Source organism: Eleginops maclovinus, chromosome 12 (genome assembly GCF_036324505.1).
Source record: "Eleginops maclovinus isolate JMC-PN-2008 ecotype Puerto Natales chromosome 12, JC_Emac_rtc_rv5, whole genome shotgun sequence".
Classification (NCBI taxonomy): Eukaryota; Metazoa; Chordata; class Actinopteri; order Perciformes; family Eleginopidae; genus Eleginops; species Eleginops maclovinus.
The window spans coordinates 18,644,489-18,672,107 of NC_086360.1; the positions used below are offsets into that span (position 1 = coordinate 18,644,489).

At 40.9% G+C, this 27,619-nt stretch overlaps 1 protein-coding gene across 2 annotated transcripts in view; it reads left to right on the forward strand.

The window, feature by feature from the left end:
- Positions 1-16,548, forward strand: part of lmx1bb (LIM homeobox transcription factor 1, beta b) — a 43,931-nt gene extending 27,383 nt beyond the window's left edge. For both annotated transcript variants that reach the window (XM_063897744.1, XM_063897743.1), the window contains 6 exons: positions 9,484-9,716; positions 11,990-12,162; positions 12,655-12,732; positions 13,074-13,140; positions 14,129-14,287; positions 15,388-16,548. In XM_063897744.1, coding sequence (XP_063753814.1) covers positions 9,484-9,716; positions 11,990-12,162; positions 12,655-12,732; positions 13,074-13,140; positions 14,129-14,287; positions 15,388-15,545 — 868 coding nt within the window. In that variant the 3' untranslated portion in view covers positions 15,546-16,548. The remainder of the gene's footprint in view (positions 1-9,483; positions 9,717-11,989; positions 12,163-12,654; positions 12,733-13,073; positions 13,141-14,128; positions 14,288-15,387) is intronic.
- The last annotated feature ends 11,071 nt before the right edge of the window (positions 16,549-27,619 follow it).

Genomic DNA, 27,619 nt, shown 5'->3' on the forward strand with positions numbered 1-27,619 from the left:
TCTTAAATCATACCAAGTAGAAAAGCCTATATTAAAAAAGAAACAATAATACTGACGTAAAATAACCTTTCTCTCCCGGCCGACCCAAAGATCCCTGGAATTTGTAGGTGGTCTCAAATAATGTAGCGGATGGTCTTTAGTGAAACAGCAGGTTTTTGGTTTGCTCTGCGGCGTCTGTGCGCCCCTCTGTCTGTTTGACACATTCCAACACTGCACCCTCTCCAAGGCTCCTAACTACCAGTCCGTCGCCATGGTTACAGCCATACATCCATGCCAGCCCCCTCGCACTGAAAGACATATTTGTTTGGCTAGTGTAGCTACGTTCCTGACAAAAAAACACAGCTTTTTAGCATAACACCTGCTAATCTTGGGATTTAGCTCTTTGAAGAGGACGGCTAATCAGAAATTCAAATATATTATTTGAATGCTAATCTGAATGTTAATCCCTGGCCCCCGGGTCTTAAAGCATCCTGTCTTTCAATAACAATGTTTATTTTTCATTTGCTTTCCCTTTTTCATTTCACCCCCACCATCCCCATCCCTTATTTAGCTCTGTAGTCTATTCCCTCAGGGATATCGAAGATGGACTCATCTTTTAAAGTATGTGGCAATTCAAGAGCTTCAATTATTTGGATGCTCCTATAGACGATGATTATTATCATTTGTTTTAATGAGGATTTAAGTTTAACGTAAAGATGGGCATAGGTAAAATGCTCAGTATTGATCCCGCTCAATTGATGCAGTCTTTCAAAATCATCTTATTTTAAAGATCTGATGTCTGATTTTTAAACTTTTCCTCATTATTTCCCTGAAAATTGCGATATTGTCATCAAAAGTGTGTTTTTTTTGCACCATTTTCATTATAGGTCTTCTCTATTTTCCTCTAAAATTCTTTGCTATTTTCCTAGATGTTATCTGCATCACTATATATCTGTGTGGCTGATTGTCCGCAACTAAAGGAGAAGAGTTGGTGTTCATTAAAAAATGTTGTAGTGTGGATAAATAAATGTAAAGAACAAAAAAGGAACAGATAATGAAAGACATACCAGACCAAAACATATACATCCTTATAAAAACGACCACTGTTTATTGGCCTATGTGAGTAGTTAACATGGTGTACATTACTCTATAATTGCTCACTGTATATCCTCATCCAGTCGGCAGACTTCAGCCGGGTCTTCTTTCTTTTGTCTCTGTTAAGACGCAGAGACAGAGAATCAAGGGGAGCGGGATCACAGACACATGAATCCGGATCTTGTGAACATCGTCTAATTCCCGGTCGCCTCTCATTCTCTTCCCCCTGCAAACTAATTTTGGGCTTAGACTGAATCTCTGTTAAATAAATAGAGCCCTCTCATACAACCAGGCTCCATCACAATGATCTCCAGATCATCTCTCGCCCATTAAAACCTGGGCAAACACTTTACTTCACACCAATATACTAAAGATTGGAGGAAGAGAAGAAGGGGGAAACACACAAGGGCTTTTTTTTTTTTCAGTCTTTCCCAGATTGTCTCTCTTTCTCCTTTGCTACCTATTAATCCAGTATCTTTCAGCCCTGGTAAACTCCTCAAGATGGACATTGCTTGGTTCAGGGTGGAAAGGGGTCAAGCTCCATTGGCCTCTGCACAGAGCTGTGGAATTTTTCATTAGTGCACAGCTGGGTCACAAGTGGCTCCAAAGCCGTCTTAATATTGTGTAGGCCCACAGATTAGGAGCGGAGAAAAGAAGCCAAAGCGTGATGCTCTCCACCAGACCCTGTCTTTGCATATTTGCAGACTTGTGCTTTAGAACACCTCATATTACTGTTTGTTTTATTTCTTAGACCCAGAACCTCTGGGTCAATAGTAATTATAAAGCCCTCCAATCCAAATGTTGTTTTTTAACCGTTCCAGCTCTGAATCTAGTAAGATGAGTCCATTTATTTTCTTACGATAAAGAAAGTAAAGTATCTTAGCGTTACTTATTTCACAATTTACTCTTTGAGAACGTGTTATTTAGACATGAGATCATAATTGTTTTAATATCCTCAAGAGAAATTTTAGTCCTGAGTCCCATTAGGAAAAATAAGGATAAATCTTGTGTATCTGTGGGCAGTTACAGTCAGCCTTAGCTCTATAACATGTGATAGCCATTACACTTATTGTAGCCATCACTCTCTCAGCTCTCCCAGTTCTTTCTGAAGCGGCAATCACTTGCGGTGGTTTGTCGATGTTGGGCTCTGCTTCACCTCATGCAGATTAGCTGGGAAAGGGCAAAGCAAAGGGAGGCCCAGCGATAAAATTGTAAAGAAATATATAAAATGGGTGCAGATGATTTTACAGAAGAATTTACGGGTGCTTTACGGGGGATTTTTTTAGTTTGGTTCTTGGCGTCTTGCTTTTTAGAGGCACCGCATTGTATACATGTCACGTCTCCAGCGGTGATGGCCCTTACAAACTGCTTCACTTACTGGAGTGACAAAAGGCAGAGCTGAGCACTTTATAACAGCCTGGTAATTCCCAGTCCTGTCATTTATTTGTTTAGGGATCACCTCCACTTGGGGAACAGGTAAAAAAAAATAAGCAGAATGCAGAAAAACATACATCTTCCCAGTGAATTACGCTGTTTCTCTGAGTATTGTTTGTTGTGAGCTCTAAAAGCTGAGCCTAAATGCGATGTTGCACCCATTTTACATACTCAGGAACAGCAGCTGTCCAAACAGCATCATGTGTGCCTGCCTGCTTACTCTTGTATTTAGATGTGTACTTAGCCTCCTCTGCTGCCCAATACACTGTCCTTTTCACTCCATGAGCTTTGTTCTACCTGTGTGGCTTGGGAGGATTATTTTCATGCTGTTTTCCTAGTGACTCATTAGCAGATACATGTAAAGGAGAAGCGTTCTGGTCGCTTGAAGCTGCAAGACAATTCTCGGCATACCGCTGTCGCTCCTGGAGTTTTGCATGAACATGCAGTTTTGACTCTATGTATTGTTATGGGTAGCATTATCATATACAGTATATTCCCAATGTTTAATTTAGTTGGACAGCTTCACACATTTGCTTTATTCAGATTCTGAGATAAATACACACTATTTGCATAAGTTTTAGGCTCTTGCAGTCAGTTAGGATACTCACGATCACCTCATCCTCTCCAAACTGTATTTCAAGTGTTGAGTAATCTGGGAAACACAGCCTCCTGGAATGAGATCATTTGAATAGCGACTTAAGGGTTAGGATTTCTTTTTGCAGCTGTGTGGTATGGCGTTATGTACAGATATGCCTGGGATGTCTGTCTGGCCGGGGACTCGTCTGAGGAGCCGCACATTCCAGCGCATAGGAGCTCATGCTGCCATAGAAATAAAGTGGCCATATTTATTTTCACAATAGCGGACGTGTGGGATAGACGATCCTGGAAACACCTCGCTCCAGTCCAACTGTAACCCAGTGTTCACGATAACTCTGCTCAGCAGCTTGTACTAACTGCACTCCCTCTGAGATGTAGGGCAGGTGTGTATGCATACACTAACACATCTAACACGTCTCCGCTATTATCTTTGCTATGCCAAGTGCAATCTGCTCATCTCATTCCTCCCCTGTGAGCTCACAGGCAGCCGGTTGCTGTGCTTCAGTGCGGGGAACAAGCAGAACCCTGTGGCCAGAGCCGTGTGATGAAGAAGGCACCTTTGGGCCATTAGCGGTGTACACATCTCCCGTTAATGTGTTTTACTTTTACCTGCTGGGAGTTTAATTAAAAAACAAAGAGCCTCAATTTAAAGGCCATTATTATGCTAATGTAGTAAGCACGGGATGGTGATTAAGCAGCTTTTAGAGCTGACTGGAGCTGGCCCTTGGGAGCAGAAGGATGGCACTTTTTATTTGGCTTCATTACTCTCCATGAATCTTTGCTCCAAAAAGAAATGCTGATACTATGAAACAAGGTCATCTTCTGAGATCACTTACAGAGACAGCATTATCTGCTCCACTTTTCCGTACTGGGCTTTTCAGAAAGACTGAGAGTTCATTTAGAAAAAAGAATGAACGCTTTTAGTGACACGTGCACACCCATTGTGTTGAAATAAAACTTTCGGAGTGTACTGTTATCATCTGTCCCTCTGCAAGCAATCAAACACTTGTATTAGCTAAATTCAGGTTGCTATTTTTAGACCAGTGTGGTCAACATCTATAGTGTTGGCTGCTTTTAGAGGACAACAGGACCATACATAACAAAGTAATTTTCCTGATGTTAGAGTTGAAAAGGTTTGCCTCCAACATCTGGGCATCAAATGTTTCCCTCTTGAGCTGAAGCTCTTGATGCTGATTCTAAGAACCATTTTCACACACCAAGGCATGTCTCACGAGGAGCTGAGAAGTGGCTGTTTAACAATTCAGAGACCTTTTCTGCCTCTTTGAGATGGATTTGTTTGTTGTCTTTCCAGAGAACAAGATCCCTCCTGAAATGTTGGAATGAAAAATACACTATTCATTAAAGGTATCTGAATATTTGGGACCTTAAGAAATAGGTATTGTTGCCTTAAAATAGAGGAGAATATCAATACCACTCTTACATCTGTTTGGAATGTATAAAGCTACAGACAGCAGACACTTAGCTTAGCTTGTGGCTGGTTCCCCTACACAAATACAGTAACACAATCCTCTAACCAGCACCTCCAAAGATCTTTTAAAAGGAGCTTTATCTTGTTTGTTTAATCTGGAGAAAAAAACTAAGTGTAAAAAGTGCCAATGGCGATAATTTGCCATGCTTTTCATGGTTATTTAGTTAGCCTGCGCTTATCTTTTTCACTCTTTATGCTAAGCTAAGCTAAGCTAACTGACTATCGAATAAATACGCATGGTTACAAACTTCTAATTATAAATCCCGGCAAAAAAGCATATTGACCACTGTAAGGTTTTCAAACACAATATAAATGCAAACAATGTGAATCAACTAATTTCCTCCAACTTCCAACTATTATGTAAAGATTTCAAAACAAGCTATGTTTAGATACCAGGAAAGACCTGATTCAAAAACGTTTTCAGGAAGTATCAGGCGTGCGCGGTTGACCGAGTGCTCCACATGCCCTTCGGCCTGCCCAGAGGCCCTCGTCTGACCTGCCTCCAAGGCCTCATCTCTCACCTTGGCCGTGATTGGCATGGCCACAGGTTTCCTGCTCAAACACCAGAGCCTATCTTCAAAGTAATAGCTTACAGCTGCTGCCGGGATAATCCTCATCCCCTCTTTCTTTGAAGGGATGCGGTGACATAATAGCCCGAGCTATTCTTCCCTTAATTGTTATAGTGTTTCTCCGAGTGTTGTTCAATAGCAAAAGGGGAGTAGGTGAGACTGTTGCATGTGTTGCTAAATGTAGCATGATTATCAAGAGCCATAAGCAGCTCCATACTCTCCCCCCTCCTCCCCCCTTCTTCTTCCCTCTTATTCTTCTGGGTTTCTTTTATCCCGCCCAGTCCTCCTGATGCTTATCACTGCGGCAGAAGCATTAAATGTAATGTCTGTAGAAGGGAAATCATTGGCAACATGTGGTGAGAGCTTAAGATGTTGTCACACTTTAAGTTGCCCATAATCTGTTCAAAGGGAGTGTGCATAGTTCTCAAAAGTGCCTGAAAAAGAGAGGAAAGAAGAGGAGCAGCAGAGGCCAAATTCTCTCAGCTGCACTTGGCCCGGGTGAAGTGTTCATCAGACGAAATAACTGTCGGTCTCTGTTGGCTTTTGTCTTCTTCGAAATGCGTTTTTATTCCTTTTCGTCTGTGTTTTTTTTTTGGTGCATTTGCTAAAAACACAGCTTGTAGCTTTACGAGCCTCAACAGTGTGACAATCTGTCACTGAGAGGAAGAGAGAACTATAGATAACGTAAGAAAGAACAGCAAGGGATTACAGGTATGTGGACACAGGATTAAAAAGACGGACGTAATGATTCCTCTGGGAGGGAGGTATGTGCTGAGGTGGGCTTTTTTTTCTACATTTATGAGTCCAGTTGTGGGGAGGCCCTGAGTAAATATTGACATTTCTCTCTGCTTGAGATGCGGCCATTGATCCACACAGGAGGAGTCTCATCACTTGATCTGTGCGCTCAGGTGTGGGAGGAGGAAAAAGCGAGAGCCGGGGACGTGGGTTGTCCCGCTGGTGGTCTTCTTTGTGGTGTCTTTGAGCCTGCCTCTGCGACACCGGGAGTCATGTTACCTAAACAGCTGAATGTCCAGAATGTGGATTTTAGGTGAATACAGGTCTTAGTGTGATGGGTCACTGGGATCAAGTAGAGTCAGAACGTGGTAAAGGATCACCTAAATCACTTTAAGTCTATTCCTCTCACACCTACAGCACTTTGATATCTGTAATATCCCAGTGGAGCTTTACAGAGGGCTGTGAAGTCTCCTTTTCCACTAACCTTATGTTTTTCTATATATAAAATAATCATTTACATCTTCTACGCACAGACCCAGTGCTCAAACCACTAATCAGGTAATGTTGGGGAGGCTGAATGGCTTGCCTCCCCCTGGTCAACCTTCACTGCTCACACAGTGGTGTTGTTTTAAAGAGCATTCTTTAGCAGCTGAACTTGGAAAGGTATTAAAGTGGGATTAGGCTCCTCCACAATCCACTGCTTGTGTCATTCAGGGAGTTTGTGTTCTCCTCTCCCCACTGCCACCTCCCCACTCCTCCTCTGTTTGATTGTGGCTAGCCGCAGGAGTGGGACTGACTGTGCCTTTCAAAGGAGAGGGGTAGGGTTAAATCCCTAGTCCACTGCTCCCTGCTAATTCTCCTTGTTCCTTAGAGAAGGATTTACTTCTGCTGCCAGCTTCTCAAAGGCCTTCTCTGCCCATCCGAAAAGTCGCCGTTGCCTTCCTGTGGAGGTGTGGTTGCCATAGAAGGGGCGTCATGCATGGCTATTCCATCTGAACCCCGCTGAGAATGGGGACCGGGGACTGAAAACAGGCAAAAGTCCGGATTAGACCAGAGGACAAAGCAGGACAGGAAGATTCCAGAAGGGACGAATAGGAATTACAGCAGCAAAAATAATGCAAAGTGACAGAGAGGGGAAATAGAAAAATAATGGCTTACAAGATTAGACGCGGCGAGGAGAAAGAAGAAAGGAAAGAGGGCTGAATGAGAATGTTTTCATCTAGATGAGAAGATTTGAGAGAGCGGTCGTAGGTGAATGCGGAGCCTTGGACGTATCAAACCCGCGCTAACAAGTCATTTCCTCAACTTTTGCTCTCTTTCTTAGCCCTAAGCCGGCAATCATGAGCTAAACATAAGAGTTAGAGCTGGGAACTCGTCTTGACAGATTCATCACCTCTCTCCCCTGATCCCTGCATGGAGCACACTAATCCCTCTAAAAACTAGAAACAAGTCCCTGAATATTATCTTTACAAGAGTGTGTCCATGTATGATTTCCTTTTTTGAATTTTGGTCAGATTAATTGTATGAGTAAGTGTTGTTCTTGCCTTTTGTTTTTTGGCGTCCAAACTTGGAAGTTTGTTTAGAAGACAGATCCAGGTTGGCAGGTCACTTAAACTAGAACCCTGCTTGTTTGAGAAACATGCCAAATTTTCTTTTTTCAAGGGATTATCCTTGAGGTTTTTCCATAGTTAATAATAATAATCGTCTTAACTTATTGTAATAAATGAAAGATTAAAGGATTGTGGGAACCCTGAGGGTGCTAGCTTTTGATATCTCTGTTATTATGCAGCTTTGTGATGGTTAAAGAGAAGTAAATCAGAGGCTATAACTGCGGCAGATACAGGTAGTGATCATAAAATATGAAACTAGTTAATAACCTATCAATTGATGTGACGTAATTCAGATAACATAACATTACTTGCTGATCGGATGAGGAATTATTTTAAAAAGCATAGATGTCAACAAGAGCCACACTGTCTTGTTTCCAGCATGCATACAGCTGCTCATACACACATGTGTGAACACACATGCACACACCGTATCAGTACTCAATCAGCACTTATAACAACATTACCATAACAAAACCAACCTTTGGTTTCCCTCCGCTCATATTTACACATTATATTCATCACTATCGCTCATCCCTGTCCCAAACCAGCACATGATGTCAATTGCTCCTCTCGCTGGCTGCCTGCCTTGCACAATGAAATAGATGTTCACCACAAATAGATAGGCGGTTGCCAGCTGTCTTCCAGACCAGGGCAAACAAAGAGGCCGCTAATAAATCCAGCTTTACGGCTGGACAAGATCAACCACACTCCCTGCCTTCTTGCTCCACTTAATGTGGCTTCTTCTGAACAACACAGAACAAATTAAATGCCTCTCAGTCGCCAATAAAACAATGCAAACATCTTCCTGAAAGGATATAAAAGAAGATGGAGGTGTTGTCTAGGAAATGGTGATAAAGGCAGTGTTGCGCCATGGGGGCACGATATTAGACAGTCAGGTGAAATATGAACAGAGGCCAGGGCAGCCCAGTAGTCAGCAATGAATCTCCGATATGATATCTGATGCATATAGAGTGTTGTAGAGATGAAAGAAACGTGTAAATTGTCAGCTGAAGCTTGATTGGGATCATCAGGTTTCAGTGATTACTGCGCTTAAACACTATCCAGCCTCTTTTTTATATTTGTGACGGGGGTTTGGGTGCCCATGATTGAGCTCTCTTGGAATGACGTGGTTTCGGGCCCACCCTAGAAATTTTAACAGATGAGCTGCTGCCAAAAGGAGTCACCTCCCTCCCACGGGTTAGGCGAGCCAAATTGACTCTTTGTCAAAAACCCTCGATGGGTAACTCATAATAAAGCCACAGCATCATATGGCTTTTCATTTCTGCTCTGTGTCGTGATATACCAGATAGTTAATAACTGGGATATTTAAAAAGTATATATTTATATAATGTTAAGATACACTTGTGAAAATTTCATGTATATTTAAGCTTGTTTATTTTCTGTGTCTTTTCATTTTAGCTTTGTCTCCCTCCCCCCCAACGCCCCATGTCGCAAAAGCGACAACAAAGTTAACGATACATTTGATAAATTCAATTGAATTCCTCATTTTTTAGAGATATTGCAGAAGTATAGTTGTAGTGAATTATGTGGGCCACAATATAATTTACTGAAATTGTTCAATTGTTACATCATCTAACTAAAGCAATTCTTTGTTACTTTAGCTGAACAGCAGCCATTTTGGCCTCATTCAGCAATGTAGGGTAGTGAAAAATGCTAAAATACTGTGGTAGAAGCACATGAAGAGAGGAATTTCAGTAGCTGCACTCTACCTGTATTGTCTACATACAATTTTCCAACATTAGACACCATAAGCCACTAGTCAAAACATACCAAGTAAAGCTGTAGCAACAAAGCCTGAATGTACTGAACTGAGCAACAGTGCATTTTATTTCTTGAACCTAACTGATTAAGGCTCTATTTCTTCTTCCAGCACTTAAATAATGTTGTTTCAAACAACTTAATGTCTCTGTGATCTACAGCACTCCTACAATCATCTTTTTTTCTTGTTCTATAGGTTGTTTGCGACGAAGTGCAGCGGCTGCTTGGAGAAAATCGCCCCCACAGAGTTTGTGATGCGCGCCCTGGAGTGTGTGTACCACCTGAACTGCTTCTGCTGCTGCGTGTGCGACCGGCAGCTGAGGAAGGGCGATGAGTTTGTCCTGAAGGAGGGCCAGCTGCTGTGCAAGATCGACTACGAGAGGGAGAAGGACTTACTCAGCTCGGTTAGCCCCGATGACTCAGACTCAGGTGAGCGTTCTGCACCCTCTTACACCAGAGTGAGAACAACACCGGGGTGCCACCATCATTTGGCACCCAGGTGTTGTATTCTGTATTCTCTGCTCCATCACAGTGGTAGCCAACATAGACATGTACCATCATGTATCTAAACTGTGAGTGATTTTAGTCAGTAATACTTCAAGAGGGGAAACATTTATTTTCCCATAAACTACATTATTCATAGATCTCACATTTATTTAATTTGATTAAAATAGGATTCATACAGCTTTGATATGATTAGTATTGGATTTTTTTAAAATAATTTTGATTTATTGTAATAATTATTTGGGCTTGTTTTGTTTAAATATATATATTTTTTAATAAATTGAAAACTGATTTTAGATTTAAGGCATATGATAAGGCATGTTTCTTAGTTTTAGTTGATTTAATCTGTAGGTACAAAACATTTTTTAATATTTATTTTGAGCAAAGTGCATGTGTTGACAAAGGTCAATAAATAATAATAATTTTAAAAAGTATATTATTATTATTATAAGTTAAAGTAAGAGTTCTCCCAGGCAGACCAAGCAGTTCAAAACTTCTAAAACATGACTCCATCTGCAGCTCTTCAATGGCTGATTTTGTAGCATTCTAATTCAAGCGGGGAGCGTGGGTTTATGATACAGTAGGAAGTGGAAACAGGACAGAGCCAAGCCACCCTGTATTAATGGCTCTCCATGCGTGGGCAGGATCTGGTGCTGGAAAGAATTAAATCACTGTATCACGGTGAGTGACAGAGGGATTTGGGGCCTTTCTGCAGCAAGCCTGCGCCTCGGCTCTTATCAGCTCTAGTGTTCCTCGCCTATAGCCTCCACACACAATGAGGCATCTCGCCAAGCCTCACTGTTCACTACCATCTGGCTCACATTTAAACATGAACAAAAGCGGGGGGGGAATTTGTCAAATACATCTGTGCCTGTGTCAACTTTTGTCAACTTGTGGGAATATTTGCTCTGCGTCTTGTTCGTTATGTTGTGTCTCGGTGCATCGCACAGGCATGTCTTTTGTGCATGTCTCCAGATTTGAAGATGGAGAAAATGTTGACATGAACAGTGGTTAACCCCGGCATGCCGCAGACAAAATGTAGGTTTTGGACGAGAAATGTAGATAGTTATCAGAAACAGATAACTGGAGACACTGAGCCATCATGTGTGCCTCTCCTTACAGCCCCCAGACCCCATGGATCATTAGGATTCATCAACAACACTGCTGGGTTAGATTTTGAGACCCCTTTTTTATGGATATCTGAATATTTTTCATGTTATGTTTACATAACTTTGTGGCTTTTGTGGCTGACACTGTGATGCATTTGCCCACTGTTGAAATGGAACTAAGTGATGTATTTGAAACTATATGTCATGTCACAAACAATTGAATTGGAAGCAAAGATAATTAAGAATTTACTAATTAATAATCTAATCTTTGAAAATGCAGTGTGTAACAAGTAAGATATTGTTTTCATACTCTTTCATACTCTTAATCAAAACACAGAACCAGTGTGTTCAATTTAAGAATAGCTCTTAAATTAACGAGTCGTTCTGGGAGAGTATTACACCTATATGTATTAGATGTAATAGCTGCAGTGAAGCAAGCTGACTTTAATGTAAACAAATAAACTAACAGGCATTTTTTTAACAACAGAAATCTAACAACACCAAGTTATTATTACGTTTTAATGACACATTGTAGGATAGCGGCATAAAAATGACACAGATTTAAGATTACGATTTTTTACTGCCCAAAACTGTAATATCCTGCTGCTGACAGTAAAAATCTAACCATTGAGAGTTGTCATTATTTTAATGTCTGAAATAGAATTAACAAATGGCTTTTCTTGCTGTTTCATGGGAGATACATTTCCCACATGTACTCGCATTGCCTTTTTCATGTTCCACTTGATGTAGTATTCTTATCAGAGATTGATTTAGTGTAAATCAGACAAAGCTGAGGGCAATAAATTACACATGGCGCGCAGTCCGGTTCAGTGACAAATGAGCATATTTCACTTTGCTCTCCAAGACTTCTGTAAGGTTAATCGTACATACAGCTTTTTCCTTTTGTAATAAATTGATAACAAAGTATCAAAAACACATGTGTCTCCTTTGATTATGCACTTGCGGTGTGTGAATCTCCCGGAATAGCGAATAAGCGAGAATATATTCATCAGCAAACTGTCATTGACTAAAAGGGTGTAGTCTGTTCCAGCGTGTGCTCATGACACGAAAAAATGACTCTTTCTGCAGAGAAAAGTGATGATGAGGAGTTGGACATCAAGCCGGAGAAAGGCATAGGAAGCCAGGGCAAGGATGATGGGAAGGATCCCAGGAGGCCCAAAAGACCAAGAACCATCCTGACCACTCAACAGAGACGGGCCTTCAAGGCTTCCTTTGAGGTGTCCTCAAAACCCTGCAGAAAGGTACGAAAAAGCTAAAATAATCCATCATGAACATAAGAAAACATGCATGGTCTGAATTTGGGGTAATGGAGGTTTAGATGCCGACCACGAGCCCTACAGTAGTTTCATAAATAAAATTCTCAAATTAAAAAAATTTCCCCCACCTCAGGAGTGCTTTGAAGTGGCGAGCAGCATTCTGTTCTGTGTTAGCCGAGGCAGGCTGGTGTAACGCAGACCGCCTGCACCAAATGTCATACTGAGATAGGAGAGCTGCCTCCAAAGCCCGGGCCCTGAAACAGGCGCTGCACCCGGTCCAAGGCTTTGAAGAGGCAATAACCAAGAGGTCCATAAGACCACTGCGTTCATTCAACATTCAATTAAATCAAAGCAAATCAAAGAGGCCGATCGGGAAATGTGGAATAGATGTTAAGGAGGCAAAGTATTTCAGTGTGCTGGGGAGGGTTTTGTTTTTTCTCGTGTGATGCTGGAAATATTTTCTCTTGATGCTTTCAGGTGAGGGAGACGCTGGCTGCAGAGACAGGACTCAGCGTTCGGGTGGTTCAGGTGTGGTTTCAGAACCAGAGAGCTAAGGTGAGAGCTGCTAACACGGGAGGAATTAAACAGCCTTGTTCCATCTCAGAGCCCCAGCTAATAAATCACCACAACTATGTGTGTTAAACTTATCACTGCATTCCTTTCACAAATTTAAAAAAAGGAGTTGCAAATCTCGCTCGCTCTCGCATTAAATGTCTACGCCCTCCTCTTTTCTGATTATTATCTTGTGAAAACCTTTGATACTTGACAATGAAGTGCACTCAGATACCGATTTGGTGCGGTTCATTCGAGGGTGAACAGAGAGGAGCATCCTTTTTAAATTAAAGAGCGCATGTTAGTTTTGGGGGTTCCTCACAACTCTAACTCCTCCGTTTCAGATGAAGAAGTTGGCCAGAAGACAGCAGCAACAACAAGAACAACAGAATTCGCAGAGACTTGGCCAAGGTACAACACTGTACTTATCCTGCACACACAACGGAGGCTCATTGTCTCAAAGCTCCTTCTCTGGGAAACTTTTTAGTTTTTCACAATTTTAACATTTTAAAGTACCCCTTGTACTTGTTTGTTTGATTATTGTTGGGAAGAAAGTTTATCTGATTGAGTTTGAACACATTTTGGGATGTCACAAGTGGAAGCCAATGGTGGTCAAGTAGGCAATGTAATGTGGAAACACACTATTCATGAATTATGGCATTAAGCATTTGTGCCCAGAATGCTGAACTATTTAGCAAGAATTAAACATTTTAGACTCAAATTTAATGTAAAGCATAGCATTTTAATATGTCATAAAACATGTTTTAAGGTGCTCTTTGACTGCTAAACAGCATTACTTCCAAAACACTGTTCTTCGAATGTGTTGTGAGAGAAGACAGCGCTAAAATTGAATAATTGCACTGAATCACAAATTACAAATATGTCACTGTGTAAACAAGAACACTTTATATCAAATGCAAGTCATAAATTCTTTCCAGAGGCCAAATAAATAAATGGCAGACGTCATTTTGCAAAGCCACTGCAAAGGAACTTGCAGGGCGGGGGATGGGCTCCAGTGATGAAGCCACAAGAGTTTGGTGTCCTTCTCACAAGTCAGTTGGCCAAGAGCTGTGTTTGTTAAAGGAATTGTGGGAGAAGCCACAGGAAAGACTACTGTAGGTTTCCATGGAAATACTAACAGACACAGGCAAACAAGCCAGGTATTTGAAAGGGTATTTTGGCTATCTCAGACCAGAAAAGAGCAAAACAGAAACTCAGATTTAGGTGAATTTGAAGATATTAAATTCCCAGGCATGAAGAAAAAAATATGTCCAGGCTGAAAATGCTGTCATCAAGTTTTCCCTCTTGTTTTTCTGCTCGTTGTTCGTAGCTGCATTTACATTTTGGCAGACTCATCCAAAGTGTCTTTTCTAATGTTTTCTCCATCTTCGCCTTGCAGAGGTAATGTCCAATCGAATGGAGGGGATGATGAACTCCTTCACACCGCTGGCTCCGCAGCAGCAGCTGGTTGCCATGGATCAGAACGGTTACAGCACAGACCCGTTCCAACAGGGGCTCACCCCCCCCCAGATGCCCGGGGACCACATGAACCCATATGGTGAGCATCCAACCAACTCTGACCCCCCTCTACCAAAAAAAAGAAAGAAACACCCACTCCTGCTCTAAAAATCACACACACGCCTGTCCCTTGATCAACCTCATAGCTCCCCAGTGTTGGACATGTGTTCAGGCCGCAGCTCCCCTGATTTAAGCCGCTCCCAGAGACGTATGAGCAGCTTCTCCTCCCACATGAGATAACACAAGCAAACTCATAAGCTAGCGGGTTTTGAAGTTCATTTTCCAATATGTTTAATATGGTTTTAACTCCCCGCCTCCACTTCTGAGACATGCCCTGTTACTGCTGATGTTTTCCAATGGTGGTAAAAACATGTGGTCAGTGTGGACAGCTTGAGATAAAGTGCAATCCAGATGATGATTAAGGGTTGTGTGAGCTAATGGGACGACAACAACAAGTCTCTGATTTCTGTGAAATAATTAAAATGCAAAGGAGGCGAGGGAGAATCAGTCAATCGAAGTGTTAGTCCACAGGATGTAACTGGAATAACACATTTCTGAGCGATGTCCTCAACAAGCCCCAGAGGGACCATTTCCTGAAGTTCATAACTTCCTTATAATTTGCCTCCATTTAGTTCATCTCGGTAGTAAGAGCCCAAATCCCCAGTCTCATCACTCCTTTGGTTTGGGGAAAAGAACAATATTGGCAAGGCATTAAAAGATATGTCTCAAAACACTGTCCCCATTTTGTGCAACACTATCATTAAGATCCAGAGTGTAATAAAGTTAACTATTCCCTCCAGAGAAATAACATGTTGAGGTTTTATGAAAGGCGGAAGCAGTTGCTATTAACCAGATCTTTTAGGAGGATGCCCCTTGTTTACATGCTCCCTCATAGACAGCAATTGTCCCATCGAGGGCAGCAAAAAGTGAGCTTTGATATCGAACAAAACCGCACTCCAAATTGTGATGACACACAACAGCCATTTCTCAAAGTGACTATTAGTAATTATAATTTCCCAACACTGCTATAAATCTGAAACACAAGATTGCATTGATTTTACAGTGAGAGCGGGGTGTTGTTGTGTTTCTTTGAATGACGCCTCTGCCACCATCCTGACAGTTATCTGTGTGTCTCCGCAGGTAATGATTCTGCATTCCATGACATAGACAGCGACACGTCTTTAACCAGCCTCAGTGACTGCTTCATGGCTTCGTCGGACGTCAATTCCATGCAGGCCCGCGTGGGGAACCCCATCGACCGCCTCTACTCCATGCAGAACTCTTACTTTGCCTCATGAAATAGAAGAGTGAAACCCATCAGCACAGAATAAACTGCCCATCTCAACCCTGAAGCGCGATGGCCAGGAGTTTCTACACCAACATGGACACGACAGAAAAAACCCTGCAGTAGCTCCTGGTTATGTGCTGAAGCTTACTCAAAGATAGTAAAACCACTTGTTGTAGGACGGTGACGATTCCCGGGGAAAAAGACTAAAAATATTGTTGATTGATTATTCGGTAGGAGTGCTTATCCGTCACATGAGGTATTTTCTTTGTTCACTTAAAGAAAACAAGTAGATATTGAAGCCACTGATTACACACTCTCAAAACCAAATAACACAGTGAATTTATACAGTGCATGATCAGTTGTAAACTAAAACATTTTGTAAGCCCTCGGTAAAGATGTGGTATTTGGACTGTTTCTTCTTTACACTACATGGATTCCCATGTTCACTGTTAGCATTTTGATCACTTTCAATAGGCTTAGATATTGTGTTAATAGTAAATAGGTGCAGCATGTCTGCAAGAGTGACTGTACATTTGTGTATGTATGAGAGTTTGTGGAGAGGAAGAATTGTTTAGAGGAGAAAAAAGGTGGAGAATTGGTTGGACATGTAGGATCAGTGAAGTGTAAATACTTTCCCCAGGCAAATTGGATGTGCATGTTACAAAATGGAAAGCATTCTATTTATTTAACTATAACAGGCTCTTGAAGGTGCATATTAAAACTGAAAAGCTTTATTTAAAAAGGAGAGCATTTTTTTGTTGAGCAATTAGTGAGTTCATGAGTGTTACAACTCATCTGTATGACTTTTTAATATGAAGATTAACCTTTTTGTTTTGTTTTTTCTTCAGCCAAGCTGTAAATGAGCAATGTTGCTATTTATTTCGTACAGACCATAAACCTTTTGTTGTCACTGTCATATGTGCATTCTCAAAATGTTAAAGTTGCTAATTGACCAAAGTTGACTGGTTTGATGAATAAACAATGTCTTTCTCCTGATAACATTAAATATGGCATTCAGTGGTTCATTCATCATTCACATGGGAACATATTTATCCATGACAATGAAACGTGTTTTTCCTAAAACAAGTTTGATACCATATGTGCAGTACTTTTGGCTTCTACAGGAGCATATCCCACAATTTCACAATCTTATTGTTTATGGCAAATCTACCTCAATGATTATGACACAATGGCCTTATTCAAAATATTTGATTCAGAGTGTTTTTCACTCCTGGACTCTCATTGTTGAGCACTAATAGCAAGTAGTGTCATGCTAACAAGCTAGATTGTAAAGATATTTCAATACAAAGGTGCATTCTAGCATCGTCGTTGTTAGTATTTAGCTGTGCCAAAGTTCATGCTTAAACTGTGAACATTTTAGCATGGTAGCACTGTTGTTTTTAGCCTTGCGGAGCCATTAGCATGAAGCACATTTTGTTATATAACTGCAAAAGTTCTAAAAAAATATCTAATAATCATTGTAACCATTCCAAGGTATGACTAGTGTGTAAGAGAAAGAGAACACCAAGGCAGGAACATGTACATGTAGTGAGGGTGAGGTCGTAGAGAAGTTCAGGTGACATACCAATACAGCTGCACGACTACAGAGCAAAACCCCTCCTATAACCCGAGGGCCTGTCGGTCGGCTGCTTGGAAGTACCATCTGGGTGCTCCTTCATCTTTCTGACAGCTCCTAAATGTGGCCAGGCAAGCTTCCACCCACTGTCTGCGTAGTCACATGACCATGCAGATAAACAGTGCATTTAGTGTTACTATGAATCAGTATAGTCCTAATGTCAGTCTCATGAAAGGTTTTAATAACCTTGGCTGCACTGCCGGAGCAGAAAGAGCGCAGTAAATTGTCATATCTATGAGCACAGTCTGGGACATATACATATATCTCTGCTATCAAGTCTTCAATCTGACAGCCAGGTGTTGGACTTGTTGGCAGGGTTACACTGCCATTTGTCTTAACTTGTCACACCAGTAGGCGAATATCCCCAGAGACACTGCGCAATGACATCATTTTAGTCTGTAAATTTAATTTGTTTTAGTTTGCAAAAGAATACAAAAAATGGATCAAACTCAACAATGATAAAAAAGGTGCGACTGTCATTATCTTGCCCTTATTACCTCATGTCACCCCGTTGGAGGTGTAAGAAAAGCATTTTGTGGTGAACACTCACTATCAGTCTGCCATATGTGTGTAACTTTAATGTGGATAATGAATGGTTTTGCACCAGGTTTCTAGTATACATTTGGATTAAAGTTTGAAAGACAGAGTAAACAGATATGACAAAGGCTCCCATTTACAGTAAACATGGATGGGGCTGCTACACACGCATTGTGTTTGCACGGAATAGACAGTACAATTGGTTTGAACCCCTCCCTTTTCCCTGCAGGCCAGGTGAGCTTACAGAGAGGTTTTAAGGTGTATACGAGGACAGAAGGTGCTGCTGCTGGTATCGTTGTGGATATGTGACAATTAACACTGAAAACTATAAATCTTCCCATATGATGCTATGGTGTTGTTTGTAATACAATGGGTACAGTAAAAACAAGTGTACAGTCACCAAGTTGAGATAATATTAACAGGTTAGAACGGGTCACATATCATCAAGTCAGACAACACAAAGTGCAAATACAAAACATATTCTGATCATTTATTAACCACCTCTTTACCAGTAATTAGTTATGATAATGATTTGATAGCCATGGAAACCTAACTCTAAAGTGAATTAGAGTGGCACAAGGGGGCACAGATCTCCTCGAAGGCCATTCCAATGATGAAAAATGATTTTTATGAAAACTGTATCAGTAGTTTTAGAGTTTAACAAAGTGAGACAAACAAACCAAGGTTACAACATATTGACATTGTCATGCTGCATAATTATAAAGATGTCTGATACGATAAAAAAAAAACTTCACACACATCATTTGGGGAAAAATGTAGTCATTAGAGGAATACATTTGTGGTGCCATCAACATAATATGTTTTCCAAATTTTGAGCTCTTGAATTATTTATAATACATGTTTGGTTTAATTTCAGAGTGTACCAACATGTTCCCAACATATCCATGCTTTTACTCAGCTCCACTCTGGGTACACCGCGTCACATGGAGTAGACATTGTAAAAAATAATTGTCCTGGATGCATTTTACTCACCATTTATAGCCTACCACACTCTACACCCTTGTGCCCTCTCTGTCTTTTTCTTACCTCCTGCTCACTTTTTCTGATTCAAACTTTCAATTTGTCAAAGTGAAAGGAGGCAATAAGTGAATATAACCTATGTCACTGCTTGTTCCCTGGCACTTGGAAGTGGATCGGCCAAAAGCGACGAGGTTGAGGTAAGTGTGGCCTCGGTATGAAAACAGTCGTGTTGAAACCCGAGCCGAAGACACACACCCACAAACTCACAGCGAGTCGACCTTCAGTAAACTGTTCACACATTTACTCTTCTGCCGTTCTGGCACAGCATAGGAAATGAGTCTAGTGACAATATTTTCATTAGATAACCAAAATCCTGAAATTTTCCACCTGAGACACAATTGGAGGTTTGTGATTCATTTTCTCTCTTAACTGTTCGCTTCTCCTGCCCTGCCCATGAAAAACATAGGGAGTCTGATTTGTTATTCAAGGTAATTTAAAGCAAAATTCTCACCAGACGCCTCATAAAAGCACAGCATGACCTAAAAGAATAATCTTAGACAGTAGCAGAAGAGAAAGCAACATCACTCAACACTAAATCTGTCAGGGAATGATTCATTAAAGGTCTCCTATTATGTTATATTTGAACAATATATTGCAGGGCAATATCTATACAATGCATCCATATGTGATGTGACCAAGTGTTTTGCTCAAAATACCAAACAGATCCCCCATTGTAGCATGCCTCATACCCCTCTATGTCAGCCCTGTTCCTGAAGTGCTGACCATGTGACTGTCGCTTTAAATTTTAGCTGACCTGAAGCTGGCCACGCCCCTTTGGAGCGCATGCATGATCTCTCTCTGAAGAGTTCCTAACGGAGATACTCAGCTAAACGCTGCCGGGATTAAACCCCATATTATGTTCCAAACCACATCAAGCATTATTTCTGAAACACTTCTCATTGTTTACCACTAGAACAGTGACATTATATGTATTACAACGACTAAGTCCCTCCTGCAGACATCCTGCTGAATACACAGACAGAGCTGCTCGAAGGAATTCAGCTCGCGGCTGAATATTGCGGAGGATAGGTTGGGACGTGTCACGTGGGGGGGGACGTTGCCAGGAATTCAATGTAAAGCCGGCCCACATTTCCGATATGACGTCATATCGGAAGCAAATCTGGATCAGCTCGTTTGTACCCCCGTTTTTAGAGATGTGGGTAAGGAGGAAAAGAGAGAGGGTTGTATTTTCTAGCACTTTGTGAGTCTCCCTATACACCGGGGACACATATTTATGTATAAAGACAGCAAAAAGTGCATTTTGCACAATAGGGGACCTTTAAGAAACACACTTTTATTTTGAAATACTCCTGTTTTGAATTTACTGTTCATGTAATTGCCATTCCCAATAGTCATTTCTCAACATCACATTTACGACAGACCAATATTATATTTTTTAACAAACCAAGCCCAATTCATTGCTGCATGGCAGGGCCAAAGACACTCAGACGTTTGTGGGTTCAGTACAGTCTAGATTTCTTCTCATGATTTCACAAAGTTCACAGGAGTTCACAGCTAGTCCCCAGTGGGAGCGGGGGGAGCGTTTTGGGTGTTTTCGTTGGGCATTTTCCATGGTGTGTGGTTAATTGTTAAGGGAGACGTTTAACCAACGTCTGACACATATTCTTTGAGCCTTGAGAGCTTGTGCATAATGAAATGACAGACTATGCTGCGGTTTCGACCATAGAGAGGGTTCATGGCCAAATATCCAAGCATGTCCTCACAGCACTGCACCGCTTTATTGTGTCAGCAGCACAAAACACGGCTGCCATGGTATGAAGCATTGTTTTTCCAACATGGAGTAACAGGTTAATTGTTACATTATTGATCCCACAGAAGGAAACTATGTTCATGAAATACCACAATTAAACCAGACTTTTGGACACTGCTTATAGAGTGGAATAGTAACAAACTAAATCTTGTATGGTACATATAAACATATTGCTGCAACTGTTTTTTCCTCATCCTACCTCTGTTCCTGTGCTGAGAAAAAGACGGTATGGGATTCACCTTTCAGTGCCCAGGGGTGCAGATAGAGCCCTGGATAGGGCTCAGTAATCCCTTCCACTATTGGAACCCATCTGTTTTGGTTTTCATTTTTCTGCATTATTAGTGCTTATTGGTACATGGTCTAGGAATGTGGCCAGGGTGTTTGAAGTCAAGAAAGAAGGTGATGCCAGGGGCATTAGTCGAAGGAATGATGACCTTAAGGTCTAACACAAGCCAGCACTCCTAACCTCCAGGAGCCTCTCCCTTGATGTTGGAATCCAAGACCCGCACTCTTTTCTACCTAAGATGCCGTGGATTTTGAATTTGCCATTTCATCTGGCAATTTAGTAATGTCATGATATGTTATCATATGTAGGTATAACCAACCGTATGCTAAACATTTTAAGTCTCATAATCAAATCAAAGAGGAAAAAATATCACAGGTATAATACTGTATCTTTCCAAGAACAATAATTTGCTAAAATTCCCTTTTTTCTCCTGTAACTTCCTAAAATAAAACAACTTTATGTTTTGTTAGTTTGATGGTTTGAGGTTTTAACACACATTACCTGTTTCCTCCAATTGCCAATAAAATGCAACAATAGCATCTGCAAAATCATTGATTTAAGTAAAATATCCTGAAAGCTCTGCTAGGCTTTGCTTTTCAGCTGAACAATCATTTAGCTAAATGCTAATATTAGCATGCCAACATGCTGATGTTTAGCCATAATGTTGCATGTTGAACATCTTAGTTAAGCTTGTCAGCATGCTAATGTTAATAAATAAGGATCAGACATAATGCACAACTGAAGCTAATGGGAGAGTGAGTATTGCGCTATATGTTAATATCATCTTTTATCACTCAGTCTGAGGGGGGCAAGAATGTTTTGCCACATTTTAATGACAAGCCAGCCCATATTTATGGAGAAATCACATTCAAAACCACAAATGTGAACGTCATGGCAGCGATGGAGGAAAAGTCAGGGGATAAATTATCTGGGAACTATTAATGTCTGTAGGAAGCTTTATGGAAATCTATCCCATAATTCTTAAGATATTTCAGTGTGGACCAAAGTGGTGGTCTGACATACTGACATGTCATCCAAGTATGGCATAAAACACTTGGAAAATAAAAACGTTGTAAGGATGATGTTTATTTGATCAGGCCTTGGTCAGGAATTTTAATATCAAAGAGATATTAGCTCCTATAACGCTCACAAGCACGTATTTTGCTTGTATGACCGGTATATCAGCTTTAAGTCGTGCAGTGGTGTAATACTGTAGACTCTGTCATCATGTATGCTCACATGTAATTCCTCTTTTTAAACTGGACTCAATGACAGCGTAGAGCAATTAGCTCATATAAAGGGTGATTTGTAATTAGTACTGACATGTGTACACTTCATGACATGCAAAGTAAACTAATACCTGCTGGTTTAAAACTACTCCTTGACTTAAGTTACCTCCTGGCAAATAAATAACACCAGCACTGAATAATCTAACTTTTGTTCATCAGTGTGTAGCATGGGTGTGCAAATGTCAAACCTGAGGAAAGAATTCAATCTGTCACTGAGGCAGATAAAAGCAGCGATCATATTATTAACAAGAGCTGGACGAGAGTGTGCAATGCAGTTCAGGTTACTCAGCAATTTAATCGTGTCAATAAAGATCCGCATTTATGTTACACTCCTCTCTGCCCAAAACATTTGTGAATGTAAAAGAGAATTTTATCAGTATAATCTGTAAGCTTGTTTGAATTCACAGTAACTCCTTCTTTCTCTTTCTGGATGAACTTGAAGAGGAGAGGAGGCAGTCTGTTCTGGCTCACACAAGGCTTAAAAACATTAGCTCTGGATGTGGGAAACGGTGCAGGACAAGGTGAGCCCTGAGCTGTACATTTAAGCCCTGGATGTTTCGACAGAACTCACCTGTGAGGCTATAAATCACCGGCAGTGTACACCGAGGGTTCAGCGTGGACAGTAAATCTGAAAGTCAACAACCAGTGAGGGCTTAACCAAACTGCTAGGAATTCTGTATTTGGCACATTTCCTGTCATGTATGCCCTATTTATTATATTCCTCTAATGACTCAAATGAGAGGCTTTCTGAGGGCCATCAATGACTTATAAGACATTTGCTCTGAAAATAAAGCTTCAGGTTGCATTTTATAAAAGAAGTCCAAACCTTTTCTTTGTTTATATAAATTAGATCCAATTTAGTGATTCCCAATCCCAGCAATCTTTATAAAACTGTAAATCAGTATCTGGTGAGTGCTATTGCACAGAGATCATCTAATGACCGCTGGGCCACATTCGACCTCCTGCATGACCCGTGATAATGTGATAATAAGTATTTTCAGAAGACAGAGGTCTGTGCTATTCTGCCCTAGTGTGACCTTTTTTATTGTAGCAAGAACCAACATGATTATCAGTTCATCACAACAATTATAATCCATAATGTTACATATGAATCTCATTTGTCAGTCGTGTGTTTCTGTCCAATCCCCCCCAAGAGACACGGAGCTCCCTTAATAGAGCTTTGATTTGGAGTGCATTGATTAGCCTCATGCTTTCCTCCAGTTAACAGCAGACAATCATCCTTTGTCCAACAGACCGGCCTTTTGGTGTGGTTTTGACAGTTTTATTATAAGGACTAAAACGACCCAAATAAACCTGCAGATGAACAGCCTCCTCTGGCTAGCTTTTTCAAAAGGTTAGTAAATTTCACCATATGGATTTTTTCGTGTCTCTCCCAAATGTCACGGCTTAATTATTAACTGTGGGGCCGTTTGGAGAGAGATTTGCACTTTTACAATATTGTTGTGCCTGGTGAGGTTAAGTGTTGAAAGTGCAAGGAAGGCCATTGTCCCTGCTCTGTGTTTAATGAAGATGGATTTAGAGATGAATTGTAGGGTGTAATAAAGACAGCATGACCTTTAAGGCCTTGCAACCAGTAGAAGAACACACTGACAGTTTGAACAGATAAATAAAATGCAAACAGGTTTTCACTGATTGTGAATTTAAGTGAGTGGAGCTGAGATCTATCTTATCAGAAATATATATTTGTTATTGTTGTCATTAAACGGCCTATTGTTATTGTACAGAGAGAGTAATGTTTTTCTTCTCTTCGATAGATCTATGAGCTCTAACTCAAGATTACAACCAGTCACGAACATCAAAAGGTCGTGACCTCCCAGTGTGGCCGTTATGAGTAAATATTGATTACACTGCAGTCAGTCAGCTAAGTGGAGCCATCAGAGCTGAACACAGCCGTGTACTGTGGAGTTTTTTTAAAAGAGTAATATCTGGCCTAATCCCAGCTTCAGCCCTGCCCTCACCACAGCCGGTGCATTTCTCTCTGCTGTGCATATCAGCATGTGCGTCTCTGCGCTGGGCTCGGGTTTCTCAGAGCTCCTGCTTGGTGCAGCCAGACGTCGGCTGTGGCGTGTCTGAATAGGCTTCTGAATCTCAGGGTCCTCATGCTCGGGGCTTCTTCGTTGCTTCCTCGGGGCACCGACTGACGACTCCCGTGATGGTATGGCAGTATCTGACTTCACATGTTCCTTGCACCCACCTTCATACATGTCATCAGATCAACGGTGCCTGCCTCAATGAAGCCTCTCTGTTGACTTCCTCTGCTGACAAGCGAGACTTGACCAGCTCTATGGCGTTGAGCGCTAACCTCTGAGCAGGGCATTGAAATAGAATGAGTACGACTCTGTTATGAAATACTTTCATTGCCAAATTCATTGCTTAGTACTGTGGCTTTCTGTATCAAAAAAGCGACTAGTGTTGTTGGATTTATATTCTTATGAGCATTAATCATTTATTGAGCATGTTTAAAATAATATTTCAACATAATTAGAAATAACCTTGTTTTGGTACTTGCCAAAAGTTAAACAATAGGATTACCACGTTTCTTTAAGCTACGTAAAAGGTAAATGCCAACAGCCAGTAAGCATAGCTTAGCATAAAGACTGAAAACAGTAGCAAGGTAACAAAAACCTCTTTCCAGAACATCTAAATCTTAGGTATTAAAGCAATATTTCTAGTTAAATCTGCAGTGTAATCTTTGCAGTGGCATTAAAGTTAACGAAAACACGTGAGAAGCATCAATCTACGTCAAGTAACTCTACAAGAAAGTGAATAGGCCCTACCTCAAAATGACAGAATATCGCTTTAAGTTGTTGTTCTGAATGTCCATAAATGTTGATAAAATGGTTTCATTATTTAATAACTCCAAACTCAAAAAGAGCATTTTGAGCCATGTAGCAGTGGTGTCAGGCGTCAGATTGACGGATTGACCCTGATTTTCTTCTTCGGCTGTTTTGGAACTGGAGGCTCAGGAGGAGGAAGCAAGCCCTGACAGAGAGCTGCCATTGTACACAGCAGAAACCTACCCACAAACCCTTGCCTGTGGCTTGCCCTTTGAAGGTATACGTGTCTCTTCTTGACATTTCTCATCAACTTGCCTTGGGTTCATTGGATTCCATCCTCTTGGTCCACACTTTGTGTTCAAAACTGTCTGGGATGATGCAGGAGATATAAACCACTTCAATGTCATTCAAGGGAGGTGCGAAGTGATTCATCTTCAAAGTCAATATTAACCATTCCAAAAAAACGGTATGGCTTCTCCACATTCTGGTTTGACGTCTTGAGGTGAGCCTATGATTTACATTTCACACGGGTATTATTTATTTTAACACTGCAAGGCACACGTGAGTTTTTATTTATTCCGATTTGCAGAATAGCACAACAGCCTTTTACATTTTCATTTCTATGCTGCATGCCTGAGCAAACACGCCAGAGCTGACGGAAAACATGGCATATTTGTGTCACTCCAGCAATTGGAACAGAACAACATTAATAGACCATGCGGGTTGTAATACAATTAAAACATAAATATGCAAAGTACACGTGGGGTGCCGCTGCAGTGGCTGCATCTGCAGAGACAGGTGCCAGCCATCTTTAGTGTGCATGACAAAGATCCTCTAGCAAATGGCATCACAGTGATCAAACTGGATTAATACATGATGCCTGGGAGCTTGAATTTCAGCATGACTTCTGCAGAAAACAATCCAAAACAGTAAATGATCTCAGCAGGAGGAGCCCGGTCTATACCAATAAAGTAATCTGAGTGGATATGTAGGAGTGCTCACGTGTCTAGATCAGTAAGACTATTGTAAACTGTCAAAACTTAGCCATGTTTTTATGAGGTTTCCTAATTTGTATGGTAGAATTGGACACGAGAACATTGTCCTTAATTGTCTTCTTACAAATCAAAGGAGTTAATGATCATTGTCTGTTAAGTGTATTTGTTATGAAAGGAGGTGCGAAAAACCTTCTGCATGTCTGAACAGAAAGCTTTGTGTTTGCTCCGAGGCAACTGAAAGCCAGCCTGTTCCAGATAGTGATAGCTGACAGAGTCATGTCTGTTGAACTGATTCTGGCCTTCTGACATGTCTTCTTGCGAGGCATTTACTGTCTCTTTCATCAGTCTCATTCTTTGCGGTCCTGTGTTCAATTTGGCTGATTGAGCGAACCGTTCAAGTTGCCGCTTGGCAATTTCTTCAGCTGTACACAAATTGTCAGTCAAGAAGTGACTGTTCAATAATATAGCTTTAAAGTCAATGCCCAAGGACCTGTAGGCCATTACAGGGCCATTACCAGCGAAATCCTTGTCTGGACAAGTGGAGGGAAACTAATGTGTTACTGTGACGAAGGGTTCTCATTGTGAGGGTTGCAGCAAGAGCCGAACAGGGGAGATACGATCAATTGCATATTAAGAAAGCGGCTAAGAGTGTAGCGCATGTGTAGCTACAGCCTGTATTGTCAGCATTAAAAAATTGGAAAGTTGTTTTTCAGGTGCGTTCCAATTGGTTAATAAATTAAATCTAAAATGCTGCAGTAGTTTCACCGGTATTATGTCGACTGCTGTACTTTTGTCCAAGTCTTACACAAATATGGAGCTGCAGAAACATCTACAATGCTAATGAACATGATGCAGAGATTTGATTTACATTTGATTTGTTGATGAATGTGTTTTAGAATAAAGATTTAAACAGTAGCAACAATCAGCCTTGTGTTGACAGCTTAACCTTGAGCTTAATTAGGAATAAAAAGTTAAACAAAACGAAAGGTTAAAATACTGCAGGATTTTTGCAATTTGACAAATTGGGGTGAACTTGGTTTTATTCACTTTGTACAGTGGACAGTTTTTGTATCATAAAAATTAGCCGTCTAGACAACTTCATTGCAGCCACTGTTTCTGACAAACCTAATTCTTAACTTCCACATCTGTCTTTATTTTTCAGTGGGGTTTTTAACTGTCTATCACAATGTGGTTTTCCCAAAATGTGCTGGGTGTTACTCAATGTACCCACACAAATCTTTCCAACTCAGATGATACATTTACTTTTTTTTTGTGGTTAACCTTATGTACTTTAGTCTTTCTTTCAGATATTCTTTTATTCAATATCTATATACAAATATGTTTCCTTTCTTTTAGTGAAACCAGTGATGATCAGCTAATAATGTGATTACTTTAAAGCTTATTTTCAATCTGGCACAATCAAAGTTGAACAGCATGGGCTAGGAAATTTCTTCAAGTTAAGTGACCATTACATAAAGTGTGTTAGCATTCACTCCTCTGTTGAGTAAAGCAAAAATATTTGTTTGGTTGTGGGGGGGGGTTGTGTCTTGGATTAATTAAGCTGAGGAACTCCCAGTTTGGGGAGCTTAGCATGTGCAGGGTGATGTTTTCTTCTGAGTGTTTTCCACAGGGATAGGTTTGCACTCATCTTTGATAGTTAACCCCGTGTGACCCTCCCCTAGAGCCAGTCCCACTCCCACCTCACTGCTCCTGCTTCTCATTAGAGCCTGT